This window comes from Pempheris klunzingeri, chromosome 18 (genome assembly GCF_042242105.1).
Source record: "Pempheris klunzingeri isolate RE-2024b chromosome 18, fPemKlu1.hap1, whole genome shotgun sequence".
NCBI lineage: Eukaryota > Metazoa > Chordata > Actinopteri > Acropomatiformes > Pempheridae > Pempheris > Pempheris klunzingeri.
Genome location: NC_092029.1, coordinates 6,309,434 through 6,322,285, shown reverse-complemented (window position 1 = coordinate 6,322,285; position 12,852 = coordinate 6,309,434). Strand labels below are relative to the sequence as shown.

Sequence of the window (12,852 nt, the reverse complement as noted above, 5' to 3'; positions counted from 1 at the left end):
AGATATCTTCCCTCTTCCCCCTACTAACAAATAAACCTCCAGATTAGTTCTGTGTGGGGCTGTTCACAGGGGCAGCCAGTTGAAGCACTAAGATCGGGCCAACTAAAAAACCTGTCAATCAATTTGAAAGATGGAGTCAGGTTCGGCAACACAAGATCCGTACCCCACCATCCCCATCATGCCCAGGGGACATGGGTAAAAGCCACTAGATAATGGCTTGATAGCTGGATGTCACTTTGGAGCATGGAGAAAAGTAGTAAGTGCATGTCGGAAGAACACTTCTTTTACATCAATTACACTACACAGAGTGCCCTAAAACCAAGCAGCCCCCAGCCGATCAGTGGGAAGTGCTGTCAAGGGAGCCCACTGAACCGAGGCTCCAATTTACACTTGGGGTATTAGGTGGGACCCTAGCGTGACTGTGCATAGTGCAGTGGAGCTGCTTCACATGCTCTCTGTTACTTGAACACATCCTGGGACAAGTTGGCAGATCTAGTGAGGCAGTGAGAAGCTCATGTTTGAGTCATAACCTTGTTTCCTTCAAATGTTGCAGGAACAACACCTGTTGATTGAGGGATGTGAAAATTCCCAGCCACTATAATTGGCTCTCTCCATGTTCAGATGGCAAATCTGATAGTTAAAAGATGAAAAGGGGAGAGAGTCAGTGGCGTGACCATACGGTGAATGGAAAGGAGGGATAAGCCCCAGAAGTTCAAGTTATCCATCTGAGAAGGGCAGTGTGACAGCATCAGCTCCACACTAGAGGAAGCTTAAGGCCCGTCACCCGTGATTCAGTTTCCACATTCTCCATACCTTAAGCACCACTCCACAAATGTATGTACTCCCTTCTAGACCCCATTAAAACAATGATAGAATTCTAATTATCCAGATAGTAATTCTGTTTAACCTTTTCTATGTATGGGAGCTAAAGAAAGGATGGAGGACAAAGGGATGAATTAATGCTAGAAGGTCTATGAGATGAGCCAAACAGTGACGGCTTCTGACAGCGAAGAAATGGGAGAATGAGTCTAGATACCTCTGCTGGCTCGATAAAGCTAACATGAATGCTTAGCCTGAAAAAAGGTGTACGCCTAAGCCGAGTATAATTGTCAGTTCCATTGTAACTGAGGGGCATATAGTGGCTTGGGCAGCTTTTGCATATTAATGTATGTACACTAAAAGTGATTAAAAAAAAACAATGACCAATTTTAAGTATAGAAATTAACAGCTTTTTTTTTTTAAAAAAAAAACAGACGGGAGGAGAAAAAACTTTCAACAACTAAACAAGCATCCATATGAACTTAAATAAGACAAAGACAGAAGCATATTGGTAACATTTTTTGATTATAGCTCCTCTTTTCCATAATCACAGTCTAATTAGTCAGTGGCAAAATGTGACAGCCACAGCTGCCTCCATTGCAACCACTAAGTCTATATTCCAACATTTGTTTATTTACTGGTAGGATGTGGGGCTGTTTATATTTGCTGAAAATGTTTACCCGTCTTTATAGCCTTAGTACTTTATCTATATAAGAAATCAAAAGTGAACACATTAATATTAAGCTACACTGTAACTTCTGAGTTTTCTGTCTCCAAGAGTTTGTAGCTGTAGCTTAATTATTTAATTTATAGGATTATTTTTGGAATATACAGCGACGTTTTTCAAGTGCTGTAACATAAACTCTAACTGTTACACAGTGATCACAATCATAATAAACCATGTTTTCCCATTAAGAATGTTCATTTCCTGTTACCAGATCACTGCTTTAATGTAGATCAAAGTAGCTGTTACATCTCCAAAGTTAGTGTGCAATGCCAAATCACCCCAGCTATTACATCCTTCATGGTCTGAATTAGAATGACGACGGTGTAGATGATGACAGACTTGGGGTTTTAAAAAGGTAAAGTCTTAGTGAGTTGTAAAAGTTTCAGCATTAGAAAATGAAAATCTAGCCCATCACAGGAGACTTTGGCCAATCACAGGTCCTTTAAGAGAAAGGATGTTCTTATTGGCTGTTCTACAAATGCAGATGTGTATCTACAGTGCTAAGTGGTTAAAATGAAAGCAGGCAATGAGTGGCTATGTTGAATGTTACTAATAGTTTAGCCTTCTGCTAACCATAGCCAAGGGCTCACAGCTGCAGCTAGTTCAAGTTAATGTAGCTAGCTAACGTTAGAGCTTCATATCAAAGTACAGGGCAACAAATCTGCAGAGAAAACAAGATGGTAATTCTCATAGAAATGCAGCAGTGGGATCACAATAATCAAGAAGGTTGAACCTGCTAACGTCATTTTCTTGTGCGTATGAAGCGCTGCATTGCCCATGCTTGTCTGGCAGGAGTAGCAAAGGACAGAGAGGGGAGAGAGGTGAACTGCAGGAGGGCGGCTCTATTTTTCAAAGTCCATCTTTTTTTTGTGCTTTTTCCAGAAAACTGCCGACCCCAGCAATTTGAACAACAAACTTCTATATCACAGTGCCGCAGTGCTGCCATAGGATACAGGGTTTACATTGAATAAATAACCAATAACAATGTCATATTCAAATAAACTACAATAAGTGCACACCTGTGCTTTCTTTAGCTTCCAAACTCTTCTCAAAACATACAGAAACATTACAACAAAGTTGCAGTGGTGTATCAGCACATGAAGTTCTTAGTCTGAAGAACTTCATGCACTGATACACCACTTAAGGGTAAAATCACTTGTAAATTTACCGTAAGTTGCTGGTGGTCAACCACCACTGGAGGGTGGGGAGGGGCTGGTTGTGGCTCTTCCTCTGTCCTTTCAGCAGATCCCTTCAGCTGCTCTGACATGCTCCTCTTACATTTTCTGGCTTTGGAACACCCTAATAAATGGATTATTGATGAAGGGTTATAAAGAATGAAAGGAGTGTGATAGCAATCAAAAACAAACAATGGGTGTTTTTTTTTTTCCAGGAAGAGCAAAAAGCAAAAACTGGATGCTTTCAAGAAAAATAAATTCAACTGCTATGGGTACAAGATGAATTATCTGAAACTAGTAGCAGCTACTTTTGCATCTGGCCTCTTTCCTGTCAATTTATGACAGTGCTCAAGAAAAGCTTTGATGGAAACAAAAGCCCTGCTTGTAATGAGAGTGGGGCGGAGTAGCTGAGTTGTCTGTTGTTGAGGAGCCACAGTTTGTTTGTGTTCTATCGTCTGATCGTGCCATCATCTGGTGGCTTTTCCATATTCTAGCACCGCTATTGCCTTAGCCTTCCAGCTGGCCTTTACTCGCTACAAGCCAAACCACAGACCCGTAATCAAAAACATAAATTTATGGGCTTATCTCTGACTCAAATACTACACACCAACAGAAAGGGCATAAAAGCTCAGGGCAATGGAATAAAAATATATAGTCAGAGATGGGGAGGTGGGGCAGCAAACATTATGAATATTTTATAGACAAAAAGCATTTCAAGATAAATATTAAAAGGTGTTGAGTCTCTACAAAGGTACACATAATTTCAAGCCCCTGGAGTTTCTCCGTTGAAATATAGTGGCTGCTAAAGCCAGGAGCCAGCGTTTTTATATCCTGCATGACTTAGGTTACAATATTCATGCCCTCTAAAAACAAAACCAAGTGTGAATCAGAGGAGTTAGATGATAATCAAAAATGTAATTTATCATCCTAATTAAGTGTTCGGGAAAGCATTGCCTGGACATGCAAAAATTTACATTTTTTCTTTGACTTGCCTAACTGCTGTACTGTAAAGATGAAATGATAAGTAAAATGAAGCGCCAAAAAAAACATTAAAAAAAAAGAACTAATAAATAAATAATTAAAAAATCCCCAAAACATTTAGATGATTGACAGTTTGTCCAAATATTTGCATTTTGATGGGAATCCTAAAAGGCATTAAAACATACAAAATACTAAAGAGAGGAGAAAGCTCTATGTTCAAATAGCCACTTGTGCTATCAAAGCTGGATCACAGAAAACTTGACATCTAGCTTTATACCTTCTTTATCTTGCGTCTCCTCAGCATTTTCTGTTGCCGCCCTCCCATCCTGGAGGGGGTGCTCCTGAGTTGGTTTGCTCTCATTTTTGTCTTTGTGCTCTTCCTGTTCAGCATTATTAGAGCCCTCAGCCGTGCTCTGAGGTGTCCTTGTCTCAGCCTCACTGCTTCTCTTGAGGCTCTGTGAGTCCAGGCTGTCCATTGACTCGTTTCCATTCACACAGTCCACTTGTGATACGAGGAGACCCTCTGTGTGCTTAGGCTGGGCCTCAGCATCTGAGGACTCAGACGTTTCAATGAAAGGATGGAAGTCAGCCTGCCTAGCCTGGCTATCCCCGTCTGCCTTGGGCTGAGAACTGCCACCAAGGTAATGTAGCTCAGCGTGTTTCTCTGTGTTTTCAGACTCTGCCTCTTTGGCTGTGGGCTCGTCTTCCTTAGGTTTTGGCTCTTCTTGGGCTTCACTGGCATCTGGAGGTTCAGCAGGAGCTGCAACAGGTGGCTCATTGGAGCTCTCTTCCTCTGTGGAGGGACCGTGAGGATGGTGGCCGTTGGGCTGGGGACCCATGGTGTCACAAGATGATTCCTCATCCTGCGTCAAGCAGGAGTCACTGGGCCCTGCAGCTTCCACTTCTGCCTCTGGCTCCTCCTCTTCCTCTTCCATTTCTTTCCTGTAGGTCTTCTTTTTCCGGATGATGCCCCGCCCCCACGATGGCCGCCGGCGAAACTTACGCTTAATATGATCTACAATGGAGAGAAAAGAGAGAGAGAGAGGGAAAAAGATAAGTGAGAAACCTTGTTAATTCAAAAAGCACAGAAATCCACAAAATGTGAGTAAATGACCATCCGTTCACCTTATTCCAGTACGTTCAAATCATTCTCACCCTATACATAGCCCTTAACCACACCTTTCACACTTCTCAAGTAACAACAATTACCATCCTCTTTGCCAGGGAAAAAATAAATCCACATCATAGCAAATGCCTATCCCATTACTGAGTACACGGTTGTACTATCTGTCCAACAGCTGTTCAGTTCTAGGTGTTGGAGGATAAGAGGCAAAATATACAAGCAGATTAGGCAAGGCAGTGCAAAACAAAATACAACTCTCTAATGTTAAACAACTGAAAGAGCAAAGACTTTAAGTCTTCAATTGCAGCCAAAACATATTTTCTCAGCATTCCCTCTTAGAAAATATATTCCCTCCAAGTAGAAAAAACATATCTCCTTCCTCACTTAGTATCATACCCTAGCTTGAAAGCGGATTGTATTTAAAACTGGACATTTAGCCTTCCTCAAAGAGTAACAGGCAGTTAGTGACAAAGATTGCAAGAGAGAGGCAGACAGAGACAGCCGCCCTGCTACATCATGGATGTTGGACACTATTGACTACAGATGGTGCTTGGGCTTTAAGAGGAAGAGGGAAACCAAAGCCTGCTTGCTGAGAGTGCAGTAAAAGTGTCGCAGCAAGAAAGCACGAATGCTAAATGCAGTGAAATTTCAAGGCATTTGCCTTCATTTACTGCTTCTCCCGAGCAGTCACTAAGATACAAACAAAGTCAGAGAAAAGAGCAAAAAGACAGTGTGAAATATGAAACACACAGGGACCACCACAAGTCAGTTTCCTAGGGAGACAAGTGTTTGAACCTGACAATGAGTGGCATTACCATGACCTGTCAGTGAACACACCCTAACCCCAAAAAACCCTGTGGGGTACCAAGGGGACCAAAAGGCCTTCACAGTTCAATCATTTGTTGAGTCACATCAGACAGTTTTTGACACTGCATACTTCAAAGCAACACCCAGATAAAAACAGTAATCACATTATAAAATAATCTCAAAAAGGAAAAAAACAAGACAACTAAAAAAATATCCTGCATTTGTGTGTGTGTGTGTATAAATGAGCTCCGATGTGACTATGGACACTAGATCACAATGGACCCATTAAAATCCATAAAGTCTTGCCCATTATAATACTTTCATGGGCCACTAAAATGATCCAAATCTTGTGTAGAATCATTCAAGTGTCAGCCTGCTTCTCACAGGATGAGATGGTTGGGACTGCATTATGTTACTCAGATATATATATATATACACATATATAAAAAAATGAATACTCCCCATATGCTCTGAGCAAAGTCTTTGCTTTAATACTATGGATGTTATCCACAGTATCATCTGTCTGCACCACATTCCCCACAGAGATATGAATAGGCTCTGGCAAAACCTTATAGTATGTCTGCATGTTGCCTGTCAAATCTCCTGTCTGCCTCCAATGCTTTTAACCTGGGTTCATCTTTCCACTCTGAAAATGTGATTATACACAATACGTACATCGGAGGAAGGTAGAAAATGAAACCTTATGTCAAGTTCTTAGTGAAATAAAGAGTTAACAAAAAGTAGACCAATTACTGAAAGTTATATTTTGTCTCCCACAAAAACACAACAAAATGGGGATAATTAGTCAACTAGTGCTTGCTGATGGGCTCATGACACTCCTCTTTAGTAATGGTGTTCTCAAGTGACCCTCTTAATGACCAGCGACGCATTTCCTGTCAGCCACAACCAGCACACCAGATAACCCAGAGGAGAATGGAGCACACTTGCTGCAAGCTAATGCTGTGCAATTCTTGTAACAAACAGCAATTTACATGTGTTTATGCAGTGTTGTCATTTGGTTATCTACTATATCATATCTGTTTCAAGGACAGGGAGCACACACCTTATAAAAAACAATATATGAATCTATCAAAAGGACTATAAAGAATATGTACAATCTTCGTGAATTGCTTGCTATGATATCAAACCATGCAGTATCATAATTTTACTTTGACTTTGCCTTGACTTGCTTTAACTCACACTGGTGCTAGCTGAAATTCTGCCTTGAGATTTTCACTGCACTCTCATTTTATAATAAAACAGGTTTTCAAGCATTGCTCTGGCTATGTTATCAAGCTAGATGACTTATGGTTATCTGCATGCACAAGACAGTAATAGCACATCAAAAAAAAGGCGCTACCAGTCTCCCAAAATCTCTGAGGTGGGTACAGGTGCTTCTGAGAGTGAGTTTCAAGGTGGGATTCAGCTGTGGCTCTTGATCTGATCTGGAAGGAGGACAGACTGCTGTAGGGTAAGCTACGGAGCAGGCAAAGATCAGAATTCTTCTCCAGGCATGACTGGCATATGGGATAGTTGCTCTGCTGCATGCTGGGGACCAGAGATGGAGAAAGAGAGCAAGAGCAAAGAGAAAACCTGCCTGGCATCTGGGCTATTTCTGAATGCTGGCATTCCATCAATAATCTTTTTTGCGTGTGTGTGTGAACATGTATTTTTTGCCGTCTTCATCACCCCCACTTTTTATTTAACCTTCAGAATTTAGATTTCATTTCGAACTGTCATCTTGAAACATTCAGTGATTAGTCATAGCTTGGCTCTTTTCAAATAAAAAATATTACTTTTCTGCACTAAGTGTTGCATTTATGTTTGTTTTAATGTTTTAAACACATTATGTCTTTTTTCAAACACAACCAAATAAAGGCAAATGTCAGCACGCTTATTCTAAAAAGAGCATGATAAAAAAGATGCATAGTGGCAAATTTTTTGCTGACCGCTCCTCTGGATACATACTTGGTCTTTTTTTATTAAAAAAGAAAATAAAAATATCCACGCAAAAACCAAAACAAACGATCCACAACCAAGTGAAAGAGGTCTGGATGGGGTCAGCTATCACCATCGGAGCTATGAAGCGTGCTCCTAAGGGAGGAAAAGGTGAGACAGAATGGCAGCAAATGACTCGTCATAGTCAGCTCTTAAATAATGCATGAAAACTGTTAGACCATGAACAGCCAACCACAGAGGGGAGATATGCTGATGGGGAGAGAAGGAAAAGAAGGAGGGAAGGGACTGGCAACCAAAGCACTTTGTGATAATTAAAAGTGCCTAACCCATACAAGATTCATGTAGTGACAGAAATATTTCAAGTTGCCATCAAACGTACATGTCATAGCTGTGTGTGTGTACGTACGCTCATGTGCACATGCATGCACACACGACAAATACTGCTTTAGAGAGCGAAAAGCCCCAGGAGACGATTCAAAACGGCTGTACCAGCAAGTATTAAATAAATAAATCAGTGCAGTGACACTGATGGACAATTCAGCGGCATACTCTGGCAATGCCTTTGGGTGGTATTGTGAATCACCGACTCTGATTCACTGATTTCTTTATCTAATAATTTCTAATATTGAGTAATCAGATCCCAACTCACCAACAGAAAGTCAAGGAAATGTTCTGTAAAATCTGTATAATCAAAAACGGGCAGCTTTTACACGATGTTAAATGTTTTAATAGTTTTTCATTCCCCAGGTATGCATAGCCAGGCAGACTGTCTCTATAGCACAGTGAAATCAGTAAAAGCCTCAAAGTGTTGTCAGCATAATCCAGACACATTTCATTCTGCAGTTTATAGCAGGGCCATCCAAGGAAACTTTGAAGCACCCCAAGCCTATAGCATTATGCAATATGATGTCGGCTATTTATTACTTTTATATGCTCCCAAGACACACAAGACCATAAAGGCATAAAAGTGTATCCATCTTACAGAGCCTGGTATGATAGTACTGATGATAGTGTGGCATTGTGCCCACAGAGCTAACTCAAACTTACTGTATACCCCAAAGCTAGTTAAATAGATCTATGCACTCACTCTAATCTAATACAGTTAAATTCATCTTAAACGTCCTGGACTGATTAACCTTTAAGTTTTGTGGGAGGAACACTCCCTCTTTAAAAGGAGAAGTTCGATATATATGCATATATATATATGTTTTTACAAACTGTGAATCTCAGTCCTACATTTTAAAATGGGCATTTGGCTGAGGTGTCAATATTACAGTTGTGTACTGTGGATATCAGGACCGAAACATGAAACATGTTGTAAGAAAGAATGAATACAGCCTAAACCTTTACTGCATAGTTAGAGTTTAAGTCCTGATAAGGATCCTGACAAATTTTCCAGGTATGGATTATCACTCTCAATGGTGTGTGGCACAATTAATGGAACAGCTAGCAATTGCTGAGTGTGAAAGCTAAAATCAGGATACATACAGTAATTACACGAACTGATGAGCACTGCTGTGGATATGAACACCACCTAAACCTCTTTAAGTTCAAAATTTTACTGAGACAACAGACCATAGCTATGATAACAGTAGCCATCTGAATGATCTCATTGATCTTAAAGCTTGAACCATAAAATCCAAAGTAGTTCAGACAATGTTACGAGGTCATTAGTTTTGTAACAGACAGTTAATTTCCTCTGAAGGAAAAGTAGAGAATGTAGATTTTACTGGTTAATGAGCTGCATTAATAACAACCTAGGATGCTGCAATTATGTGTCCCGTCTCACATCTTTTACGGGGGGTCCTCCTTTATTAAATGCGACAAGATATTTGGATGTTTTTACAATTTAATGAACAAACTTGTTTCATAAAGTCCACTCGACACAGAAGTTTTTCAGTGGCTCTAGTCAGTCAGCTGATCTGCTCAAATCAGTCAAAATTCACACACAGAGTCCTCTTCTACCCTGGACAGATTCGTCATTTACTAACCTACTTACCTCCTTATTGTTGAGTGTGGGTGCACCATTGAAATTTTTGGTTGTGTGTGTCGGGGCACGGACTGTGTGTTTCCATAGCAATGCACAACATTATCCTTGCCTCCAGAGAGTGGTTGCTCTCTAATTCTCCTCTATGAATCCACATTTAGGACACTGGGCCAACACTGGGGTGCACTCATGCTGGAAAACATATGACAACTTTTGGGATCAAAGCAAAACAAGAACCACACAAAATAAGCGAAGATGCAACCATTTTGTGTACTTACATGTGTTATTTTGACATTGATAATTTCAATGTCAGTGGGACTCTCTGGCTTCTTCCCACAGTCCAAAGACATGTAGCTTAGCTTAACTAGTGACTCTAAACTGCCCGTAGGTGTGAGTGTGAGTGATCATCTGTCTCTATGTGTTGGCCCTGTGATTGACTGTCGACCGGTCCATATTGTTAAATAAATGCACATAATGTCTCAACTGATTAAGAAATTATTCTGTAAAGAATGAAGGAGTAAGAATTACCTCCTTGCGGTTGTATGCTTTGCCAACCAGTTAAGTTGCAGTTTGCATCCATCTCTGTCCAGACCCAATATCAGTGTCACCAATTCAGTATCCAATCAAACGTGAAATATGGCCACAATCTCCCCTTCTGTTCCAGAGGTACGACACTGAATAATGGCCAGATAGCGCTATTGTATAACTTTACGTTGCTGAAGTGAAGTTGACATTTGACCTTTTGGATATAAAATGTTGTCACTTCATCTTTTTTATCCTATTAGACATTTGTGTTCAATTATGTCATAATTAGTGTATAAATTCTTGAGTTCTGGCAACAGTGGTTACAGTGAACTTTGACAATTAAAATCTCATCAGGTCATCCAAGTGGATATTTGTGTCAAATTTGACAAAATTCCCTCAAATTTATTTGTGTGAATGGGACAGACAGGCGGACGGACAACAGCAAAACATAATGCCTTTGGCCAAAGCTGTCACGTACACGGAGGCATAAAAACTGAGATATATGACTGGAGAAACATAACAAAAGCCAATGCCTCAGTTGTACTGATGCAACAAACAAACAATTACTACCATTTCAAGCTGTGACGTACAATATATACTATATATATAAAATACTGAGGCAGCCCTGGTCTCGGCCTAATTAAACGCCAATGGAACGAATCCAACCCTTATCTGAAGCTGATCACACCGATTTGCCGATCTGCTGCCCTTCCAAGTGACTGTAACCAATAGGCCCTGTGCACGCACGTTCACACATACAGGGTACAGTATGAGTGCAGTTACTCGCAGGCAAGCCTGCCACGTGCATGGTCACAGGCACAGTCCAGCATCCAACTCTGCTTTTTGTCATCCTGGTTCATTGGAATCGACTGGAGTTGGGGCCTCAATCTTGTAACATTAATGGAGTATTGATCTGCCCTGGTCCCGTCACCTGCAAGTGATGGGGAGGAGCTTGAAGTTGTGTCACAATCTTAAAACAAACAAAAATACCTGTTTATGATTTTACGCAGCCTGCAATGATTTCTTTCTAAACATTTGTATTAGCTGCAGTTTTAAAGTACTAAATATCTCATTAATCCAGTCTGCAGATTATACAGTTTCATACCAGCTCACACTGCAGGAGTTTTAAAACCTATTTCACAATCAGTTTGCATCACACATAAGATACTCTGGACCAGATCCCTCCTCCAACTGTAGGGAGGGGTGTATCACGAACAAATCGGTCTAAAACTCATGTCTTTGAGCCATTTCTCGCAATGTAAGTATGTAACTGACCTTGTGAAAGGTTTAAGATGCTTTGTATGACTATTCTGAACACATTTCTTGTTTGAAGTCCTCCTTGATGTTTACAGAAAAATGGCAAAATTTAGGATTGTGAACAAGGCTCAACACAACTTCATTCTCATAAGAGAATCTGAATTCTAGCACTGCTTTGGTTTTGCTGTTCTAAGCATTAGCAATAAGAATTTATCCTTGAAAACGATATTTTCTCAACTCTATCCCTCCCTGGGGATTTCACCCTTTTTTCTACTGTCTAAATCATTCCACTGAGCTGTAATTAACACAGTACAAAGGCTGTATATCCCCTGTCATGACTGAAGAACAAATTCCAATTCAATGGTTCCTAATTACTTAAACTAAATGAATAATTTAAATTTTGTCTTAAGAAATATGCACGCAAAAAAATAAAAACTGAATAACCATTCTGGGACTTGTTAAAAACACAAGTCAAGATAAAAATCTCTTTTTTGCATGTACATGAGTTCAACTTTTACAACTAGTACAGTGGACCAGGGTCTCTAAAGTCCTGATAATTCTTCAGGAAGCGTGTGTACATGAGTGACTATATGTATGTGTGTGCTGCTGAACACAGTTTTCTGGAATAGCATTTAATTTACGATGTTAACATAAATACTAGTCAAGGATAAAGAATGACTTTTATTTTCTAATGCTTTGCCCTCCTGAGCAAACAACAACATTGAAATTCTACATATAAAATTCTAAGCATAGGTTAGGTTAAAATGAAGACTATTTTTCTATCCGGCATCAAGCCCAACTGAATTTTAAATGACTTCTATTCAGCTAAGGGGTAAAAGTCAGTTTATCTGAAGTATCATCTCGGCTTTAACTTTAATTGTAATAGTCCATTCCTTTTCATTTGCGTTTTTACAAGCCATATTTTATGCCTTAATTTGATTTTTAAATATCACTCCACACTGAAAAATTCAAATGAGCAGCAGCATGTACAAAATTTGCTTTGGGAGTTTTACCAGTGGAGTGAGAAAGTATGCAAAAGAAGGGGTGAAAAGCAAAGAGGAGACAACATGAGAAACACTGTAGGAGACAAAGAGAGCCAGAATGGCTGTCATGGTGACACAGGGCCTCAGGGGTCTAGGTCATGAAAGGAAGACAGCCGTTTGTCACCCGATGTGACACTTCACACCGACACTTAATGAAATGTCCAGATCAATAAATGATCCCATCTTTGCTTTGTGAAATGAAGGAGATCAGTCACTTCCCTCAATTGCTCCCTTCCTATCCCCCCTCCTCTCACATAAAGGCCTACACAGCCATTCCACCCTGCTTGGATTAAAGGAACAGGTCCCCATTTTGGGAAATAGACTTACAGGCTTTCTTGCCCAGAGTCAGATGAAAAGATCGATACCGTGCTCATGTCTGTACAGCAATAAAGGCTTAGCTCTGTCCAAAAGTAACAAAAATCTGCCAACTAGCACCTCTGAAGTTCTCT

At 40.2% G+C, this 12,852-nt stretch overlaps 1 protein-coding gene across 1 annotated transcript in view; it reads right to left on the bottom strand.

The window, feature by feature from the left end:
* atad2b (ATPase family AAA domain containing 2B) overlaps window positions 1-12,852 on the bottom strand; it is a 66,854-nt gene that overhangs the window by 16,119 nt on the left and 37,883 nt on the right. The window contains exons 25-26 of the mRNA XM_070849175.1: window positions 3,980-4,717; window positions 2,715-2,845 (exon numbers count right to left, since the gene is read on the bottom strand). Of these exons, the coding sequence (XP_070705276.1) occupies window positions 2,715-2,845; window positions 3,980-4,717 (869 nt within the window). The remainder of the gene's footprint in view (window positions 1-2,714; window positions 2,846-3,979; window positions 4,718-12,852) is intronic.